The 19428-nt window shown below is 46.9% G+C and overlaps 1 protein-coding gene across 2 annotated transcripts in view; it reads right to left on the bottom strand.

Annotated features, from left to right (window-relative positions):
* DGKI (diacylglycerol kinase iota) overlaps window positions 1-19428 on the bottom strand; it is a gene marked incomplete at both ends in the record, with an annotated part of 370310 nt that overhangs the window by 200190 nt on the left and 150692 nt on the right. For both annotated transcript variants that reach the window (XM_084229448.1, XM_084229447.1), the window contains 2 exons: window positions 6190-6246; window positions 7587-7661. In XM_084229448.1, coding sequence (XP_084085574.1) covers window positions 6190-6246; window positions 7587-7661 — 132 coding nt within the window. The remainder of the gene's footprint in view (window positions 1-6189; window positions 6247-7586; window positions 7662-19428) is intronic.

Genomic DNA, 19428 nt, shown 5'->3' on the forward strand with positions numbered 1-19428 from the left:
CTTAGCAGAAACTAAGGGAGAATGAACAGCATCACTGATGGTAAACGAAATTCTCTACTTGTTGAAATGATCAATCACCTAATGATGATCAATTTAAGGAGGGTGACATTGAAGATGTTTGATGTAATTAGCTATGTGAAATCCTGGTTGACTCATGGGATTATTTAGTGACAGCTTCAATCAAAAGATTAAACCAACAATTTCCACAAATCAACAAGTATTTAGGAACTGACTTAATGAATCATTGGTGCTGCAGCATAAAATGTTTGGTAAGCAGATATATGATACCATGAAGTTTACTTTATTTAGGGAATGAGAAAGAACATTTTAAAATTGTTTGTTTACATATTAATATATATGACTCTGTAAGTTATTAAATATTTATTATATCATCTTTCCTGGGAAATAGGTAGGAAACTAAAACACAGACTGATAAAGTAATTTAAACAAAAGCACTACCACAGAAAAAACTGAGTAACCATCTCCCATCCACAGGTCTATGATTTGAAACATCAGCTGTCCTCCTACTCAAGGGTCTTCTTAGGCCTAAAATATATTTCTTCTTACATTGCTTAAACAAAGTTAGAACAAAGTAAACATCCAATAAAAATGTGAGTTGACTTGTATGACATTCTCAACCTAATTTTATTAACAATGAAATCATGCAGTTATCATTTTATCAATCAGGAAAAAATCCATTTGTACAGAATCTGCTGTTTTCTAATCCTCATTTCCCAGACACTCTGATTTTTCCACTACTTCCTTTTGAATGTTAGTCATATCTGCTAAATAACTTAACTAAAATTACTCAGGATCCTCACACTGCAGAGATGAGTGTTGATGCATTGCCATTGAGATAGCAAAGCAAGGCTTCTTACACCATAACATGTTTTCATTATTCATCAATAATCTCTGAATTTTTCATATACTATTTCAAGTATTGGGTAAAGAAAGGACTATTAGTTTATGGGTGTTAAAATCTCAGAGATACATATTTCAGGGTATATGTTCACAGAAACACACAACACATTGCTCAATTATTTCCAAAGAACAAACTTAGTTCATATTCATAAGAGGCTCAAAAAGATCTTTGAAATTATATTCCAGCTCATACAGTAAATGTCTAAGAAAAAAAGAGGTCCAGAAAGAGTCAACTTGCAAACTTACATTTAAAATTTTAAATTCCCACGTACAGCCACTCTACAAAGCAAGAAGGTCAGAGTTTAACAATCCCCACTCTAGATCCCTGCTCTGGGGACAATTACCACCAAGTGGAAAAGCAGCAGAAGTGTCACTTGAACACAGATCAAACTAATTTTAAAGTATCTGCTCTTTCATTTGCATTAAGGATAAACAGCCTAAGATATTTTAATTAATATTCTCAAATGGGTCATAGGCCTGTCATAAGCATCATCTTCAAATTACCCTCTTAGATCAAGAGTTCTTGAGCACTGTGCGAAATGGACCCCTTTATAAATGCATTCAATCAGCAGACATTCTGTGATTCTATCCCCTGTGTCCTGAAACCATGCATCTGGGACAAATTCATCAGTATCCTTTCAGAGCTTACACTACAGGAAGGAGACTGCAGGAAGACACGCACAACATACATTTAAAAAATTATAATACACAAGAGATTTAAGGGAGCAGAACAAGGTGCTCTGATAAAGAATAACCTGCCACTGATTTAGAGACAGTCATCAAAGAAGACCACTGGGGGACGCGGGGGACATTCTGTGCTCAGGCCTAACCTAAGAGATGGCCAGCCATGCAAAGAGATTTCCAGTAGAGCGATAATATGTATATGTATCTGAAGGTGGGGAATAATGTGATGTGTGACTCAAGAGCTGAAAGAAAATCTTTGTGGCAACTGGATGGTTATGAAGAGGTAGACTGGGGCGAGACTGCAGGACTTTTAATGCCAAGGCAAAGGGTTTGGCTTTCCTCTAGGGCTGTGGAAACCACTAGAGGGTTTTAAGCTGGAAAATGACATAATGCAGTTTTCATTTTAAAAGATCATTCTAAATCATGGTGAATGGAAAGGGCAAATTAAAGGAATCACAGAAAAGCTATTATAGTGGTCAAAGTAAGAGATCACGGTGTCTTAGTCTATAGCACTAACAACAGACATGGAGATAAATGGCTAATTAGAAATATTTTTATCAATAAAATTGGTTGGGTGAGCAAATGAATCAGATATGGGGAGCACATGAGTAAAATAGCAATGTGACACCTCCCCCCTCAGTTTCCTCCATTGAGAAGCTGGACCAACAGCCATCTCCGTTTCTGTGGCACAAAAGAATTGGTAAATAATTTTATGATAGAAATAAGAAGTTTTAGCTTTTAATACATTGTATTTGAGGTGGTTACAACTCATTCACAAGTCACTGCGGGGGTGTGTCCTCACTATGTGGGGAATTCCAGGAAGACTTGGACATGTCATCCAGACATGATATTTAAATGCATGAGATTGGATGAGCTCTCCCAACAAGAGAGGACAGGCAGGAAACAGGCAAATATGAAGATCAGAGGAAAACTAGAAACTGGAGGAGGGAGTAATAAAAGAGAGGGGGAAAGAGTATCCCATGAAGGAAGAGGAAACTTAGGAAGGAGATGTGTCAGAAATCTAGACGAGAGCATTTCAAGAAGGATGAAACATGAAATACTCCAATACATTTGAAAGGCCACATAAGAAAAGGACAGAAAAAAAGGAATTTGGCATTGGCAATATTGAAAAAAAATTCCAGGTTTTTTTGTTTTGTTTTGTTTTTGTTTTTGTTTTTTAGTAAAAACCAGACCAGAATAGGTTAAAATAACTAGGTGGGGTGACAACTTATAAACAATTTATACAGATAACACTTTCTGAAGTTTAGCAGTGAAGGAAAACTGAGAATGAGAGCCACAGTTAAAATGAGAGCACAGTTGGTGGTTGAAGAATATTTTCATTGGTTGGTTGGTTTGTTTGAAGATGGGAACTATTCGAACATATTCATGCTGATCAGATAATCTAAAATGGGAGAGGGTGGTATTAAAAATGTGGGAAAAGATTGGGCCTCCCCTGGTGGCGCAGTGGTTGAGCGCTGGGCTGCAAAGCTGCCAGCAGCCTCTGCAGTGCCAGTTCAATCCCCGGCCACCAGCGAGGGTCCACATGGCACGACAGACCTCTCCTGCCACGCCCACTGCTCCCCTGAGCAGTGTGTTTCCTCAGTCTGCCTGTTCTGTTCCCTGCTGTCTCTGGTGAATTCTCTCACCCTCCCGTGCTTCTGACTGTACCCAGTGCTTGTATAAATAAATAAATAAAAATCTTTAAAAAAAAAAGAAAGAAAGAAAGAAAATGTAGGAAAATAATATCAAGTCCTTGATAAAAAGACAAGGAAAAGTGTCCAAACGTTTCTAGGGGATCTACCTTCATGAAACTGAAGGATAGAGCTAACAACAACGTTTAAAAATGACCAAAACAACAACAAAACCCCTTGCATTATAAAGTGGCACGTATAATCCCCTATTAAGAGAAAAAGAGAATGCTTAACGCTCAGGAATCTAAAAGTAGACATATGGATTCCCTAGCTGGACAGTCATAAACTCCATTGAAAAACACAAAATTCTTCTTTCTATTGTCCTATATGAAAAGACTCCTTCACTTGAGCTCTCACTGAGCTCTCTCCTGACCAGTGCTCGTGTGCACACAGATGGATATGAGTGTGCCCAGAATCCTGCCACTTTCCCTAGACTTCCTCATACCTCTCCCAGACATAATGGACACAAGGTGGGAGATGACTACAGTTGAGAAAAAGTTTGTTTCCTCTCTCAGTAATTCCACTTCCAACCTATTCTCTTTCCATGTTTCCTCTCAATCTCCTACTGTAACAATGTTTCCTTTTCACAGATTTTTTTCCCCATTAACTGTTCTTAAAATGTCAGTGATCCTCTCTCTACTTGGATATCTTTGATTCCTATTCCTTCCACTCATGTAGCCTCATAGTTGTAATGACTATCTATAAATACTGACAAATTACCAATGTCTTCCTTCCACCCTACATCTACCTCATAAGTTCCAAACGCAAATCCATTCATGCTTTCTGTTGGACAGCTTCAATGGGGGTTTTCAGAGACACCCCAAACTTTTCTTCCTTCAAAATCATATATAGAAATTTTCCCCATCCCCAGAGTTACCCTAGTTCAGATTATCATTATCTCTTGCCTAGATTACTAGAATAGCTCCTAAATGTTCTCCAAGATTCCACTGATAATGAAACTCTCAAACTGTAGCGTGACCTTCATGTGACCTTGGACTTCATGTCTTACTTGAAATGTTCTTGCTCACATTTATGCTGGTGTGCATGATCCTCTCCGTCAGAAGGCTCTTACTCATCTCCTAGCTATCCCCCACCTTCCCTTACATAAATAACTCCTTTGTGTCTGCGTTTAGTTACATGTCTTCCAAGAAGCTGCTTCTCTGACATCTTTCCTCTCTCTCTTATACGTAACTACACAGCAATATTTCCAGGGGTATGCCAGCCAGGGAGGTTTCCAATGGAGATAAATCTATGCATGGAATTTAAATCAATCTCCGTGGGAATGGAGAAAGTATAATCTGGAATGGAGAAAGTATAATCTCCAAAAACACATTCACCGCATTTTCTCATATGCAGGGTACCGCGTAAGATAGAACAGCTGGGCCAGTGAGACTATGATCAAAGGACAATGGGTCCTGTTAATTGTAGGTTTTTGTTTTGTCAATCAGGGAGTACAATTTTGGGCCTGGAGCTAGAGCATCCATTATAGCACAGGAGGGATGAGAACATCTACCAACTGTCTCATCTTCTCTAATTTTCCCCATGCTGTGCTCGGGGAAATTTTCCCCATGCTCTCCTCTAAGTAAAAGTTGAACAAATAGGGCCTCCCGGTGGCGCAGTGGTTGAGCGCTGGGTTGCGAAGCTGCCTGCAGCCTCTGCAGTGCTGGTTCGATCCCCGGCTGCTCCCCGGCCCCGGAGGAGGGTCCCACATGGCGCGCAGACCTCTCCTGCCGCCCGCTGCTCCCCTCAGCAGTGTACTTCGGTCCTTCTGCCTGCTCTGCTCCCCGCTCTGGCTCTGGTCAATTCTCTCACCCTCCCGCGCTTCTGACTGTACCCAGTGCTTGTATGTATGTATGTATGTATGTATGTATGTATGTATGTATAAATAAATGTTTTTAAAAAATAAAATAAAATAAAAGTTGAACAAATAAATGTGTGCGTGCAGCTCTCCTCCTGCTATCACCTCTACTTACCACTAACCCTGTAGCAATTCCTCACCACTATCATTTCCTATTTACCTGTTTCTGTTCACTGCGCAACTGCCAGGTGAGGGACTGAATACTAAATGTTATTCTAGCTGATGATTTATTCATTTATTTACTTAACAGATGAAAACATTGACATTTAGAAAGATGAGGTGAGATGTCCCGCATTGCATAACGTGAAGGGTGATTTTTAAATGAGAATGTTTCTGGGGTTCATAATTATGCTCAGTAACTGTGCTGACCCCAAATAACCTCTCAAAACTGAAAACTGGAATTAAAATGAGCAGAAAGATAATAAAATGATCTTTTTTTTTGTTAACCACACTTCTCCCCATACTCTCTGGCCTGGTCATTAAAACCCTAGCTCTCGGGCCTCCCCGGTGGCGCAGCGGTTGAGCGCTGGGTTGCGAGACTGCGCGCGGCCTCTGCGGCGCTGGTTCGATCCCCGGCTGCTCCCCGGCCACCAGAGGAGGGTCCCACATGGCGCACAGACCTCTCCTGCCGCCCGCTGCTCCCCTCAGCAGTGTACTTCGGTCCTTCTGCCTGCTCTGCTCCCCGCTCTGGCTCTGGTGAATTCTCTCACCCTCCCGCGCTTCAGACTGTACCCAGTGCATGTATAAACAAAACAAACAAACAAACCAGCAAACAAATAAATAAAGCATGCCTCTATAAAAAAAATAAAATAAAATAAAACCCTAGCTCTCCAGTACATTCCATGAAAGAATACAGGGCTTACACACACAAATGTGGGAGAAAACTGGAGGTTTAACTGACTGTAATTATTGATATATTAAGAAACTGATGGGGGAAGATGGACTCTGTCTTTTAATCCCAGGAAAATATCTATTTTCCAATGAATGGATGGGAAATAATAAGTCATATTTGAAGTAGAGCTCTCAAATACTCACTTCTCTTGGTGACCTTGAGCCTCCTTCTCGAAATGTTGGTTTACATCTGAAATTAATCTATGATTTAAAAAAGAAAAGTATGTCAAACTTGATTGAGTAACTTGGAAAAAAATCAACAGTGACAGACATTGAGACAATAAAACAAAATCCCCAAAGTGTAAGAGACAAAGTTTAACATTATTCTTAGTCATTCGAAAGAATCAGTGAATATTCTACTGAATCCTAAGTGATTGTCTAGCTCCAATCCATGTCTCTTCAATCCCACTGATTAAATTAAAGTATCTTTGACAATAGTCTCTTACACCATAAATTTGAGAAACTGAGATAATAAAGAGTCAGAGGAAAACTATAAGAGTAAAAATCATCCATCTGTGCTTCGAATTTGAGAAGTAGGAAACTATAAACTTGAGAAATTTTCAATATGATGATGGCTGTTCATGCGTACACTCATGAGTTACTCTTTATTTACAGATTCAGCACTGCCTGGTTTTTAGCAGGGGAGATCTAGTATATTTACAACTTTGAAATGGTAAAAGGAGTGTAGAAATGAAGTATATGGGTAAATGGAATTTGGAACAGCTAAGTAATAATAGCAATAACAATAAAATTAAATGTTAGTAACTATTACCAGTTGGCAATGATTGTCAATGTGTTAATGAATCTCAGTGTTTGAACACGTGTCTACACAGCAGCTGGAGCGCAGAGAATACACAGGAAGTCATGTGGAAATGGATTAGGGGTGAGAAAGGGGAGGGAACAGGAAAAGACTCCCTGGTAGAGTCTCTGCCTTCCCCTAATGACAAACAAATAGACGCTAGAGAATTCATTTCTTCTAGAGGTGGCATGTCATTTCCAGGCCCCCTGAGCTCTCACCACCACCACATTAATGCTGTTCAAGGTTGGAGGAAGCCACTGAGACCTGGCTTCCAGCCCAGCAGTGTCTCCTTTGCAGCCACTTCAGGAAGAAGGGAACTCAAAGGTTTTATATATATATATATATATATATATATATATATATATATATATGCAATGGTTTAAAGAACTTATGAATTTTTTTTTCTTTAAGAAAAAACATCTTGTGGAAAATTCTATGGTGAATAACAATGTTTGAGGAAAGAGACTATGGGGGAAAAAATTAGCACATACCAGGCTTCTCCCTGGAACCTTATCATTCTTTCTCCCGAGTCAACATAAAGTCATAGCAACTTATACTTGAGCAAACAATAGAATGATTGAACCTTGAGTATTGTCTTTCCATTGTTACTCTGGTAATAGTACTGGCCTTCCAGTTTCTTAAAAGGGCAATTTCAAAAAGTTGGAAACAGAAATTGACACCTGGTATTGAAGTCCAAAAACTTGTAATGTAGCAAAAACTTCAGCAGGTGGCGCTGGCTCACCTTTTCCAGCTGCTCGATGCAGGCAGTGTGGACTACAATTTTACAGACGGCACACTTCCTCCTGAGAGCCGATTTCTACAACATTAGATTCAAAACACAGGAAGAACTGTTAATCGTTTGTTCTGAAGAGTTTCCTGGTAATTAAGAGCATGTACACAACTAAAACAAATGTCATCGTTTCTATTACTAGGCAAATTTAAAATTCATCTAATACTATAAATAATACAGCTAATTCATCAACAGTCCCTTGACCAAGCAGCTCTAAGTCCCCATGATTTAAGATGACCTAGATTGTCTCTGTAAAATACAGTAATTATAGTAGCTGCTACGCTTAGAATACATAATCTGGACCGACTTCTTTATTCTGTTATTTCTCAATAGCATGACTTAACATTATAGGCAGCATTTTCCTCCTTTTTTTTCTTTTTAATATTTTTACTCTAGTAGTTAAGGGACACGCCAACATGCACATTTAGGTCCAAGTTCAAAACAAGGATTCTTTCCCAACTGTTAGAGTCTACACCTCAAGGGGCAAGCTTCTATCTTACTCACAAATCCATACTAAGCTGCTTGGGTTTCTACCCAAATCTTCATGAATGCAAAAAGACAAATCTAACTTTCACACTTAATAAGTAGCAGCAGCAACAGCAGCTAACGAGATTCTATTACATCCTAGGTGCCAGGCAATCCGCACCACCCTAAGAAATAGATGCCGTTCTTACTCCCACAGTAAAGACATATACAAGGTCATGGGAAGTGATGTGTCCAAGGTCACATAATTAAGACACCGCAAAGATGGGCAGTCTGGCTCCAGAGCAGAACACGTAGACCACAATATGAAATTTTCTTCATAAATCCTATAGTGTGATGGTTTGTTCTACAGAGAACAGTCTGTTTTCTGTCTCCTGTCTTTTTACCAGATTAGGTGTCCTTCCAGTGTCTGTCTCTGCGGCTCTCACTTCCCTAAATGTCAGCTTGAGACAGTTAACAATTTGAAAAATCAGCTAATTAAGGCTTATAACCATCTGCAGAATTAAGTGACTAAATTGTGAGTGAAGGCCTCGGGTCTTGTACATAGTAGTAAAATATTTGGATTTTAGTTTCTCTACTGAATAAACTGCTTCTTTGAATCAGAAGTGTTAACTGCTCACTTCTTGGCTTATGAATAGGTTTCAATTGGATAAAGTTATTTAAAGTAGTGGGAGCATAAACTTAATAAGTTTTTTGGACAGCATTTGGAGTGTCTATATTCCTGAATTTTACCCTTATATTTAGTTTCAATCTTGCAAATAAAAATTGTGACATAACCAAGCAAAATCACTCTATATGTTTCAAGCTATTTCTATCCAGAAGTTTATGAAGCTATTTCTATCCTGAAGTTTATGAAGCAAAATCATTAAATTTAATGCAGCGGGTAAGTTGTTATTCCTCGTGTTAGGGCACAGCTGTTATAGAACCTAGCACAAAACCATAATTTAAAAACAAATATGACCTGGTACCCAACATGTTTAAAAATTAAGGGCTCGGCCTCCGCTGGTGGCGCAGGTGGTTGAGCGAGCACTGTGAAGCTGTCCGCAGCCTCTGCAGCGCTGGTTCCATCCCAGCCGGCCAGGGAGATACCCACATGGCGCGGCAGACCTCTCCTGTCTCACCTGCTACTCCCCTCAGCAGTGTATTTCAGTCAGTCTGCCTGTTCTGTTCCCCACTCTGTCTCTGGTGAATCCTCTCACCCTCCTGTGCATCTGGCCTGTACCCTGGTTCTTGTATAAATAAATAAATCTTTTAAAAATAAAAAATAAAAGTTAAGGGCTGTGTGGGGCCTCCTTGCAGCTCAAGGTAACTAAAGTTAATGTCGAAGTCTGACCCCAAGAAGCATCTACCAGGCTAGCTAGACCCAATCCTTATTTACCCTTGAAATGGGGATATCTTGCCAGCGGCCCACACCTCCCCTGCTGTGGTCTATAGTCTCTGCCTACACACACACATACACACACACACAGGCATCCGCGCACATGCACACACACGCACATGCACACACACACACAACTGCCCAGGTTCAACCACCGGAGGCCAGAAGTGGAGAAGTCGGGAAACACTTAGAGCAGGTCCTTGGAAGGTCACTGTGTTATTAGGTGGATGAGAAAAAAAACAGTCCCGCCCACGCTGAAGGAAATGGTGACAGGTGTCTGAGGACCCGCTTTCCTTACCCGTGGTGGTTCCACTAAAAGTTTCCAAGAACTATGGGAGAATTAAGTGCGGGCTTACCGTGGGGTCCCCAGAGTCTGCCTGCACCCCGCCTGGGTGTCCCCGTCTCAGGAGAGCCCAGCCAGGCCAGCAACTGGCTGGACACTCCTGGCCGGCAGGCCTAGGCCCACAGACCCACTGCCAGGACCACTTCTCCCTCCGCCCACCTGGCCGGGGAGGCCTCAGCGATGATAGGATGGGGGGGGGGGGGGCTGCAGTGAGGAGTCCGAGCCCCCTGGGAGTGGGGACGGCGGGGAGCAGGGCCCAGGGAGAGGCCCAGGTAAAGCAGGGCAGACAGGCTGGCGGAAGGGTGGTCTCCCCCCCAGATTCTTGGCCCCTGGCCTTTCAGGAGTTGAATGCTGAGGGAGGGTTGGAATGCAGGCAACAGGCAAATGCAAGTGAAGCAAGAGGAGTCTTAACCTCCTTTGCTCCCTTTACACCCAAAGCTCAGGCTCGGGGCACTGGAGAGGGCTGGAGAGGCTGGGAAACAGGCACCCGCTGGGCCTCCTTTATCCTCTCCAGGGCTGGGGTGAAGGAGACACTCGGCAAAGTACAGGGAATGGCCGGAGTCCGCAGCCAGGAACTCGGTGCCCTTCCAGTGCCGCCGCCTCTGTGGGCACCACGGCCAGGAGCTCTGCCGCCGCAGGAGCCACGGTAAATGAAAACAAGGCTTCTTTGATTTATTTAAGACCTAATTAGAAGACAAGCACACTTGGCAAGTCCTCTGGGGAGCCTGGGATGCAATCTGTAAGTGGGTATTAGGGAAAATGCAGGATGACGTTATGGGGAGGTTCTGTTCTGGTGACTTCCAGGCTGAAGCGCGGCCTCCGCTGCCAATCATGCGGGCTCCTCGCCTCTGGACAGAGCAAGAGGGGGCCAGCTGGAGTCCACGCACCCCCGGCGGGGCTCCCCACTACGCCACTCAGTCTCTCGGTGACAGGAGGGTTTTATGACCGAGGACCTTGGAGCAAGCACGCCGCTTGTCTGGAGAGCTCCCCTCAGCTGCAGGGAGACCCCGCCTGCACGGTAGAGGACACCAGCCCCGTCCAGCCCTGCTGGCCTTCACCTGTCACAGTCCCGTGTGACTGCGCCCGTGTCCTCTGGACAAGAGAGGCAGGGCGAGAACTGAGTCCCCCTGAGACAGGCCCCACCATCGACACTAAATGAGGCTGCTGATTATTTGAAAGAAAAGGAGCAGGACCGTGAGAGGTTGGCAGGGCCACGTGCACAGATGCAGGAAAGGCCGCACTGCAGACCCGCGCCCAGGCCTGCACCCGCCGGCCCTTCCTCCCGAGCCGAGGCCCGACGTGGCCCAGACGTGCGCCCTCGGGGCGGGACGAGGCGCTACCGTGGACGGTTCTGGAGCCGAGTCAGGGACCGTCGGCCACAAACAACCTGAGCCTCGCTGCACGTGTGAGATGTGCTGAGGGCGGGGTGGGAAAGAAAGAGGAGGCGGCTTCTGTTCTTCCTGGGAGAAGAGCGAGCCACTCGGGGAGAGAAGGGGGGCTGAGAAGAAAAGGTCGCGGACAGGAGGAGGCCAAAGGCTCTCTAAGAGGACCACTGAGACAGTGGGAGTCGCCATTTAGAGGAGGGCAGACTCTCCGAAGCTGGCTCAGTAAAATGGGCCAAGCGGAAAGCAAATCCCTCCTTAGAAGAGGCACACAGTTGAGAACTCGGGGTGCTTCAGCAGGCAGGAGAGCCCCTCTCAGTACATGGAAGGCACGGACAGGCCTCAAAGAAGCCAGGGTGGGTTTTAGGGGCCCCCTGGGGCCCACAGTCGCTGGGTAATGGTGTCCATCTGCATGTGCTTCCAGGCCCCAGGATGCACGGTCAGGGTGGAGGTGTCAGCGTGTGTCCCTGGTCAGGGGGAAGGCGGAGCAGGTGTCCTTGGGCGTGGAGGGTGGGCTCACCAGTGTGTTAAGCCAGAGGAGCTGTGCCACAAGGGGCGGCAGGAGGAAGGCTGATGCACAGGGCGAGTCCCCAGAGGCCCAGGGTAAAGAGAGCAGAGTCCCAGGAAGACAGGCATCCTGTGTGCCCCTGTGCCGCCTGTGACCCAACCCGAGCATACTTCTGACAGCTGACAGGAGCCCGGGAGAGACTTTAGAAGGGGTTGCGGGAGGAGGAAGGGACAAGGAAATGGAGTAAACTGGGAGGAGGTGGGGATGGACGGCCAGGTCACACGGGGCTTGCAGGTCATGGTTAGGACATTAGCTCTTTCCCTGAAAGAGAAGAAATAAAAGTCCACAACGATAATTCGCACATCGGTCAATCAGAGCCTGGACTGGCGTGAAAGAAAGCAGAGAAGGTGCCAGAGATGCAGTGATACTCTCCCGGCCACATCAGGCCTCCGCCAAGGCAGCACACAGGCCTCATCCTCAGGCCTCTGTCTTTCAGCAGCGCAGCCAGCGCCTGGTCTCTGCACCGCACGGCGTGGCTGCCACCTGCTGCGGCCTCCTGCTCTACACCCTCACGCCCTTATCCCTGGGCTCACCTAGCAGCCGGCCACACAACTCACCCACCACGCTCCTCCCCCAGAAGGCTCAGTTCCATTCTAAGGAGCACGCACTGCGGAGCGACTTGTAATGAAGTGTTGAGGTTTCCATCTCCCCTGCAACCTCAGCCTATAAATGTTAGGTAAGCAGGACCAGCCCAATTCAGGCCCGGAAGGGACTGTCCACAGCTCCCCCGGAGACAGAGGGAAAAGGAAAACTCCTCGGCATTGCTTGGACACAAGAAGTTTTCTATATCCCCAACAGCTGGTGTATTTTATATTTCTTATTTGAAGAGCAAGAAAACCAAGATCTTAGAGCACAAAGCTAAGGGGAGGGAGTGAACCCTCTGTGGGCTGAACCCAAAGGCCAGGCAGACCCAGGAAAACCTCCCGCTCCTGAAAGCAGCCTCGGGCCCACCCAGGAAACACACTTTGGAAGGAGACAAATGGTTAGAAGTCACGTTAATTGAAAGCAAAGCTAATGTCTGGTTATAAAGAATGATGCCTTATTTTGTTCTGAACATTGTTAGGATTGGAAAAGGCAGGCAGGATAGCACGGAATTCATTTTAAGAGGGAACAAAGGTCCAGGCCTGTTATCTCCAGAGTTTACTCAATTAAAATGTGAACCAAATCATCCTCACTACCATCAGTATTTTAAAATTGGCAGAGAAGCTCATGAATTTTAATATTTTTTTTTTTAATGAGAAGAAAGTGATCCACACAAGGCTCCTGTGATGGCCTTTAATGGAAAGTGAATTTTCTCCGGAGGATCTTAGATGTCGGATACACATGAGTGTTGACTCTCCCTGTAAAGGGCCTTAAAGATAAGGCAGCGCTCTAGACGTCCTCAATCCCAAGCACAATGGTACTTAAATGGCAAGGTTGACCTGGACAGTCACATCACTGAACGCAGACCCTCATCCCTAGACAAACGACAGGGTTACCACTCAGAGCAGTCACTGTTCCCTGTGCCAAGGGTGCAGGGAAGCACAGGACTTCACAGTCCTAGAGCTAAAGAAAGCTTGTGTTCTGGTGGAGGAAATGTGCGGACAGAGGAGGGATCGATACCATCATAAGTAACAGAGAGGGAAGCCTGTGGTGAACGATGAAGAGGATAGACAGCGGGCAGAGAGAAGGGACCGTCAGCTTGTCACCTCACAAACCCATTCCTTCTTGTATTCAGCTCGGCTGAGGGAGCAGATGATTGCAAGGCCCTGCAAAGTTACTGTTCTGGGGTTGCCTTCTGGAGATCAGTTTCTGAGAGTCTATTAAAACCCCCTCCATGCAGGAAGAACGGCTACATGTCTAATTATTATGGGGTGCTCATGACTCGCCAGGCTGCTAACAGCTATCCTCGTATTACTTCATTTAACATGACCACCATAAGAACCAGTACTGTCCATAGGTTCCAGAAGAAACTGAGGCTGGACAAGGTGAAGGCCATGACCAATGTCACACGCCAGAATATCTCAGGGTCCAGATTCAAAGCCACACACCTCCTCAATGGCTACACCGATTCCTCGTGTTTTGTTGTTTATTTTTTTGTTGTTGTTTATTTTTTTTTAATTGTCATGGTTTTATTTTTCTGTATCAATTTTTTAATTGGGTGACATCGGTTTACAAGGCTGTATATGATTCAGGGGTTCAGGTTCACAGCTCTGCACGTGTATGTTACTGAACCACACCCACCACCCAAGCCCCATCACCCTCCCCCACAGTCCGCTGTGCCCCTCTCCCGCCTCGTACCCCACCCTCCCTCTCTCCCTCAGTTCTACAGATTCCTAGGATTTGTTGGGTTAATTTTCTTTGTTTTGTTTTGTTTCTCTATATTCCACATATAAGTGAAATCATCTGGTACTTTCTATTTCTTCTGACTTATTTTGTTTAGGATCATCTCCTCCAGTTCCATCCATGTTGTTCATGAGTTTCTCATTTTTTAGAGCCAAGTAGTATTCCATTGTGTCCATATACACATCTTCTTAACCCACTATCTGTCCTTGTGTTTTAAGGCATTACTTTTTAAGATCTGAGTTAGCCTCGTAGAAGCAACAGAACAACAACAAAGGGGTCCCTCTGCGAAAGGCACAGCCAATGCCCCCTGAGGGTTAGTAGTAGTCCTGGGTAGCTGCTAATGCACATGTTGCTCCAGCCAAGATTGGGGCTTCTGAGCAACAAGAACATTGGTTAAAATCTGTTGTTTTGGGGTCCCCAGCACCGAGGAACACTGGGAAAGAGGGTGGAATTTTTATACACCTGGGCATTTGCCTGGGTGATATGCAAATCCTGTGTGGAATCAGATGCAAATGATTTTATTAAATAACCGGATTGTGCCAATGTTAAATGACAACAGAACAGCTCCACACCAACATACACCCACAAACACACAATGCAGCCCAATCTAAGATTGTCATTGCAGAAGAGATGACAACTACTCTCAGAGGCTTAGACTCTATGAAATACGCACACACACACACATACACACACACACAGCTCAGTCAACATTTAGTATAGACGAAAGAATTGCACAATGATACAGAAAATTTATGAAGCTTTGGATGGTAACAAAATTTCTCTGACTTTTTCCTCAACCTTGAAGTGGAAGTAAACAACCTCTAAGGGGTACCCTAAAGGCTGTGGTTATCACTCAGCCTTGACAAGTCTGGGGAACACGGCCCATGTGAGCATTCCCCAGAGAGTTCTCCACTGAAAACTGAGATTTCACAAGCATCAACAGGTATTGAGGGAAATAACCCTCAACAGCCCTCACCTCCCCTCAGAAAAAGGCATCACTTAACTTCCTGAGACGGGTTTATGTACATAAAGTACTTGTTTTCACAACTCATTTGGTCACAAGCCTCTTTTAATGGACAGTACTCCATATGGGTTTTATACAAGTCTCCAGAATATAATTTGGTTTTTAAAAAAAGGGGGGGGGGGGGTTTCCCCAGTGGCACAGCGGGTTGAACGCAGGGCTGTGAAGCTGTCCGCGGCCTCTGCAGAGTGGGTTCGATTCCCGGCCAGGGAGATATCCACAGGGCGAGGGAGACCGCTCCTGTCTTGCCTGCTGCTCCCCTCAGCAATATTTTTGGTCTATCTGCCTGTTCTGCTCCCTGCTCTGTCTCTGGTGGATTCTCTCACCCTCCCGTGCCTCTGGCCTGTACCCCAGTTCTTGTATAAAGAAAAATAAATCTTTAAAAAAAATTTTAAAAGGGGGGCTGTGCAAATAAGCAGCGATCCTACATCACCAGGAAGGGAGAGACAGAATCTAAAGTTCCCCGCTCTCTATCCCATCCCTCCGTCTGCCGCATGAAGGGGACAAGATCAGCGTTAGGTTCTCCTCAAACAGACGGATGCGGACTATGTCAAATGCCGGCAGTTACAACAGCGGCAAGGTGGCTGCGGCATGGCTGACATTCACACGGGGCCGCCATGTGCCAGGCACAGCTCTCAGTGCAGGTGGGAGACCCGTGGGGTATCCAGCCACCCGGCCACATGCACACAGGACAGCGTCACTTGCATCCACGGGAACCCCCGCTCCCCTCATGTCTGCTGACTTGGGGGTCAGGAACAGAGTCTGGCTGTGCACTTGCTCTTGCACAACTGTCTGTTGATGGCTGTGCTCTCCCTGAGTCATCTTGGTTCATGAGCACCTAGCGGCGAGAGAGAACCCGGCCACGGGGCAGCCCTGGCAGCTCCCCGGGGATGGTGTTCAAGGCTGGTGCCCAAACAACTCGGAAAGCTGGCTTCGCCACCTGGGCATTCCTGCGCACGCCCGGTTCCTTCCAACAGCCCAAGGCCATGGCACCATCTGGGGTGCAATTGTCCATCTGCCACGCTGGCCCACCAGCACAGGCGCAGACGCGGGCAGCCTGCACCGTCCGTCCCTCCAGTGCCTCCAGACCCAAGACGCACAGACGCCAGGGAGGCCCCAGCAAGGCAGGCTGGGCCTGGATCCTCGCACCGTCCCCTCTGCAGCAGCAGGTGTGCCCGGGCCAGTGTGCGCTCGGCTGCTGTCAGACAAAATGGGGGGGGGGGGGAGTGACCAAGTTCAGGACCATTTTATTTTTCTTTTACAACAAAAAGCTGAAAGTTTTCTCCAGTAGGGCAGCGAGAGAAGGTCCTTGTATTCTTCTGACAAGGTCCATCAGCCCAGGGAGATGACCAGCACCCTTGTGAACAGCTGCTGTGACTGATAAGAAGACGCGGCCTGCGAGGCGCCTTCAGGGACGGGTCACTGCAGTGAGTCACACACAGCTGGTCCCGCCCCGGGCCCAGGGAGACTCTGGTCGCACACCCCACAGCAAGGTGACAGGGGAAGGCGGAGAGTATCGGCACCAGACTGGACAGAATAACCCCGGACACAAGGCCTTGTTGAAAGAAAAGTGAGCCCCAGGACTAACCAGCTCGTCTGACTCAACGACATTGAAATGTAAGCAGGGGCAGGAGAGCAGGAGGAGGACACAGCCTGGCTCCTCGGATTCTGAGAAGCAGAGTCACCACCGCTTTACAGAGGAACCTGGGGCTCGGGGCAGGGGGGCAGAGCTAGGATTTTCACCCAGATCCACTCTTCTTCTTGGGTGACGTGGCTCCTGACTCCTTCCCCACCCCCTGCACACCCCACTCCAACTCACATGGCTTCCCCACAAATTCATTCAGTTACTCACTAGACCTGTATCGGTTCAGCTGCAAGCGGCACTGGCGGCTGCCTTGGCTTAGGGTCAGCGTCACCGGCGGAGCTGGCCGTGCTCTTAACCACGAGAAAGACAATGAAAACTAAACCCTTGAGCCAAACAATAGCGAAAACGCACCGTACCCAAGAGTCTGCCCACGGAAAGAAGGTGACATCAGCACATTTAAAAATAGAGACGATCAATCTGGTCCTAGCGCTCTGAAGTCTGAGCCTCCTTTTCCTCTCCCTGCACCCCCACCCCCACCCCCACGCGCTCACGCTCACCTAACCACCCCCCTAGGCCCTTCCCCGCAGCCCTCAGCCTGCAGCCCGCCTGCCTGTCTGCTCGCTTATCCGGAAAGCTGCACACCTCACAACCCCAACCCGCCACCGAGACAGATTTACACTTCACCGTGTGTGTGTGCACGAGCAGCTGCGTGCCCAGGCAGGGCGCCTCCCCGCGCAGAGCGGCCGCTTCCTCGGGCTCCCAGTATATGACCAAGGTGACTTAGATCAAGCGGCCACAGAGGGCTAAAGGCCTGAAATCAGGTGCCTGCCTCCCGAGGACTCCTAGGGGCCTGGCCCTGCCTCTTTCCTGGCTTCTGATAGGAGCCTGCACCCTCGGCGGTCTCTGGCTTTCAACTGCATCCCCCCAGCTCTGCCCCTGTGGCTCCGGCCTCCTCCCCACATGTCTCTCTCCACGCGTGCTCTCCTCTGCTCGCTAGCCCCTTGTGGTCCTGCACCAGGGCCACGCTGCTCCAGTCTGACCTGGTCGTAACTCATACCACCTGCAACAACTCTACTTCCAAACAAGCTCACAGGCTGCCGTACAAGGGGCTAACACCCCGAGGTATTGGGGTACACAAGTCAACCCACAGCAGCTATTATGTGCAGCGCGAGGACCCAGCCATGCACTTGTTCCTGGTGCCCTCGGTCGGCGGCTGTCAGCCCGCTCTGTGAAGGTCAGGGTCGCCTGCAGTTGTCTAAACAACCTCATGGCCAGTCCCACAGCCCAGAGGTTCCAATGTGGTCAATCCAGGCTGGGGACAACCCATCTTTAAAGGCAAATCAAAAAGCCAGGCCACCGAAGTGACTACAAAGCTCACCCAGAAGTGAGAATCACTAGAGGTGAATCTTAGTAACAATGAATGGGGAAATGGAGGCAAAATAAGTGAACCCACAGGCCGGTGTATTCATTCGGTGCGATGAGCAGTCCAGTCCACATGGGTCTCACGCAAAGTCCACCTCTGCCTGTGTCTCCCGTCTCTGTCGGCCGGTGAGCAGCAGGTGTGGCTACATGTGGGTGCAGCCATGGAACTCGCTTCTGTAGGTCTATCAAGAAAGCATGAGCTACGTCTCTCCAAAGGGACCCACCCACTGTGAGGTTGCATTCAATCAGCTGACACTCTCAGCACTGTCTGCAGGTCCCTGGTCCTGGGTACTCAGCCCAAAACCCTTCTAGAATAAATGAATGAAGAATGGACATCAGAATAAATACGACCAAACCAGAATGGTTCCCATTAGAATTTTCTTTCTGCTTTTCCCCATGAGCATGTTGCAAAGCAGAGATCCTTCTGCTCCAATTTCATTCCTTTTGCATCTCCCCCGCCCCTTTCTTTTGCATGTAGACCAGAAAAAGAAGCAGTTACTAATTTGGGGACTGTCACTGACTTGGGAACAACTTTAATCCCATTAAATATCTGCTCACAGTCTTCTCACAGTGTTGTCACCAGAGTAACACAGAAAGGGATTTCAAGACCTGTGGTCCAACCCGGAGGCTTTGGAGACAAAAACCCATCTGCTCTGGTCCAGGGTCCCATGATGTCACCCCCTTGCTTCAGTGCCCCCCAAACATCAGTCTATGTGGCAGCAAGATGTCCTGGCCTCGACGGACAACTCTGGTTTTAAATAGACCATTACAATGTCACATAAATTAGGGTAACAATTTCCCTAATGCAGTTCTGTATACCCTTAAACTATATTATTAACAGCATCCACTTTCATCCTCAAAACGGTCTTGGTTGAGTCAATACAGCATGTGGTCTCAGATGTTCTTAACACATGCTCCAAGATTTGGTTCAGAAACACAGACAACCCCCCACCCCTGCCCATCTGTCCTTATTTCCACTCTTACCTCACCCGTGAGCTTTGATGAGCCCATGCAAGCCCCACGACGGGCTCCTCCCTGTACAGAGCAGGTCCCTGCCTCCAGTCTGCTCCTGCTCCTCTCTCTTTCTGAAATGTTCCCTTCCCCAGAGCCACTGACGTAAATCTTACCTATCTTTCAACATTGAACTCAAGCCCCATTTCCAGGAGGCTGCCTCTGTCTACCTCAACCCACACGGATTTCTCCCTTCTCTTGGTTTCCGCCCATGACATTTGCTCTGCTAAAATAGGGTGGGGAGTGAAGGACATGTCTTGGATGCTGGCTCCTCCG

Source organism: Talpa europaea (assembly GCF_964194135.1).
Source record: "Talpa europaea genome assembly, chromosome: 3".
Taxonomy (NCBI): domain Eukaryota; kingdom Metazoa; phylum Chordata; class Mammalia; order Eulipotyphla; family Talpidae; genus Talpa; species Talpa europaea.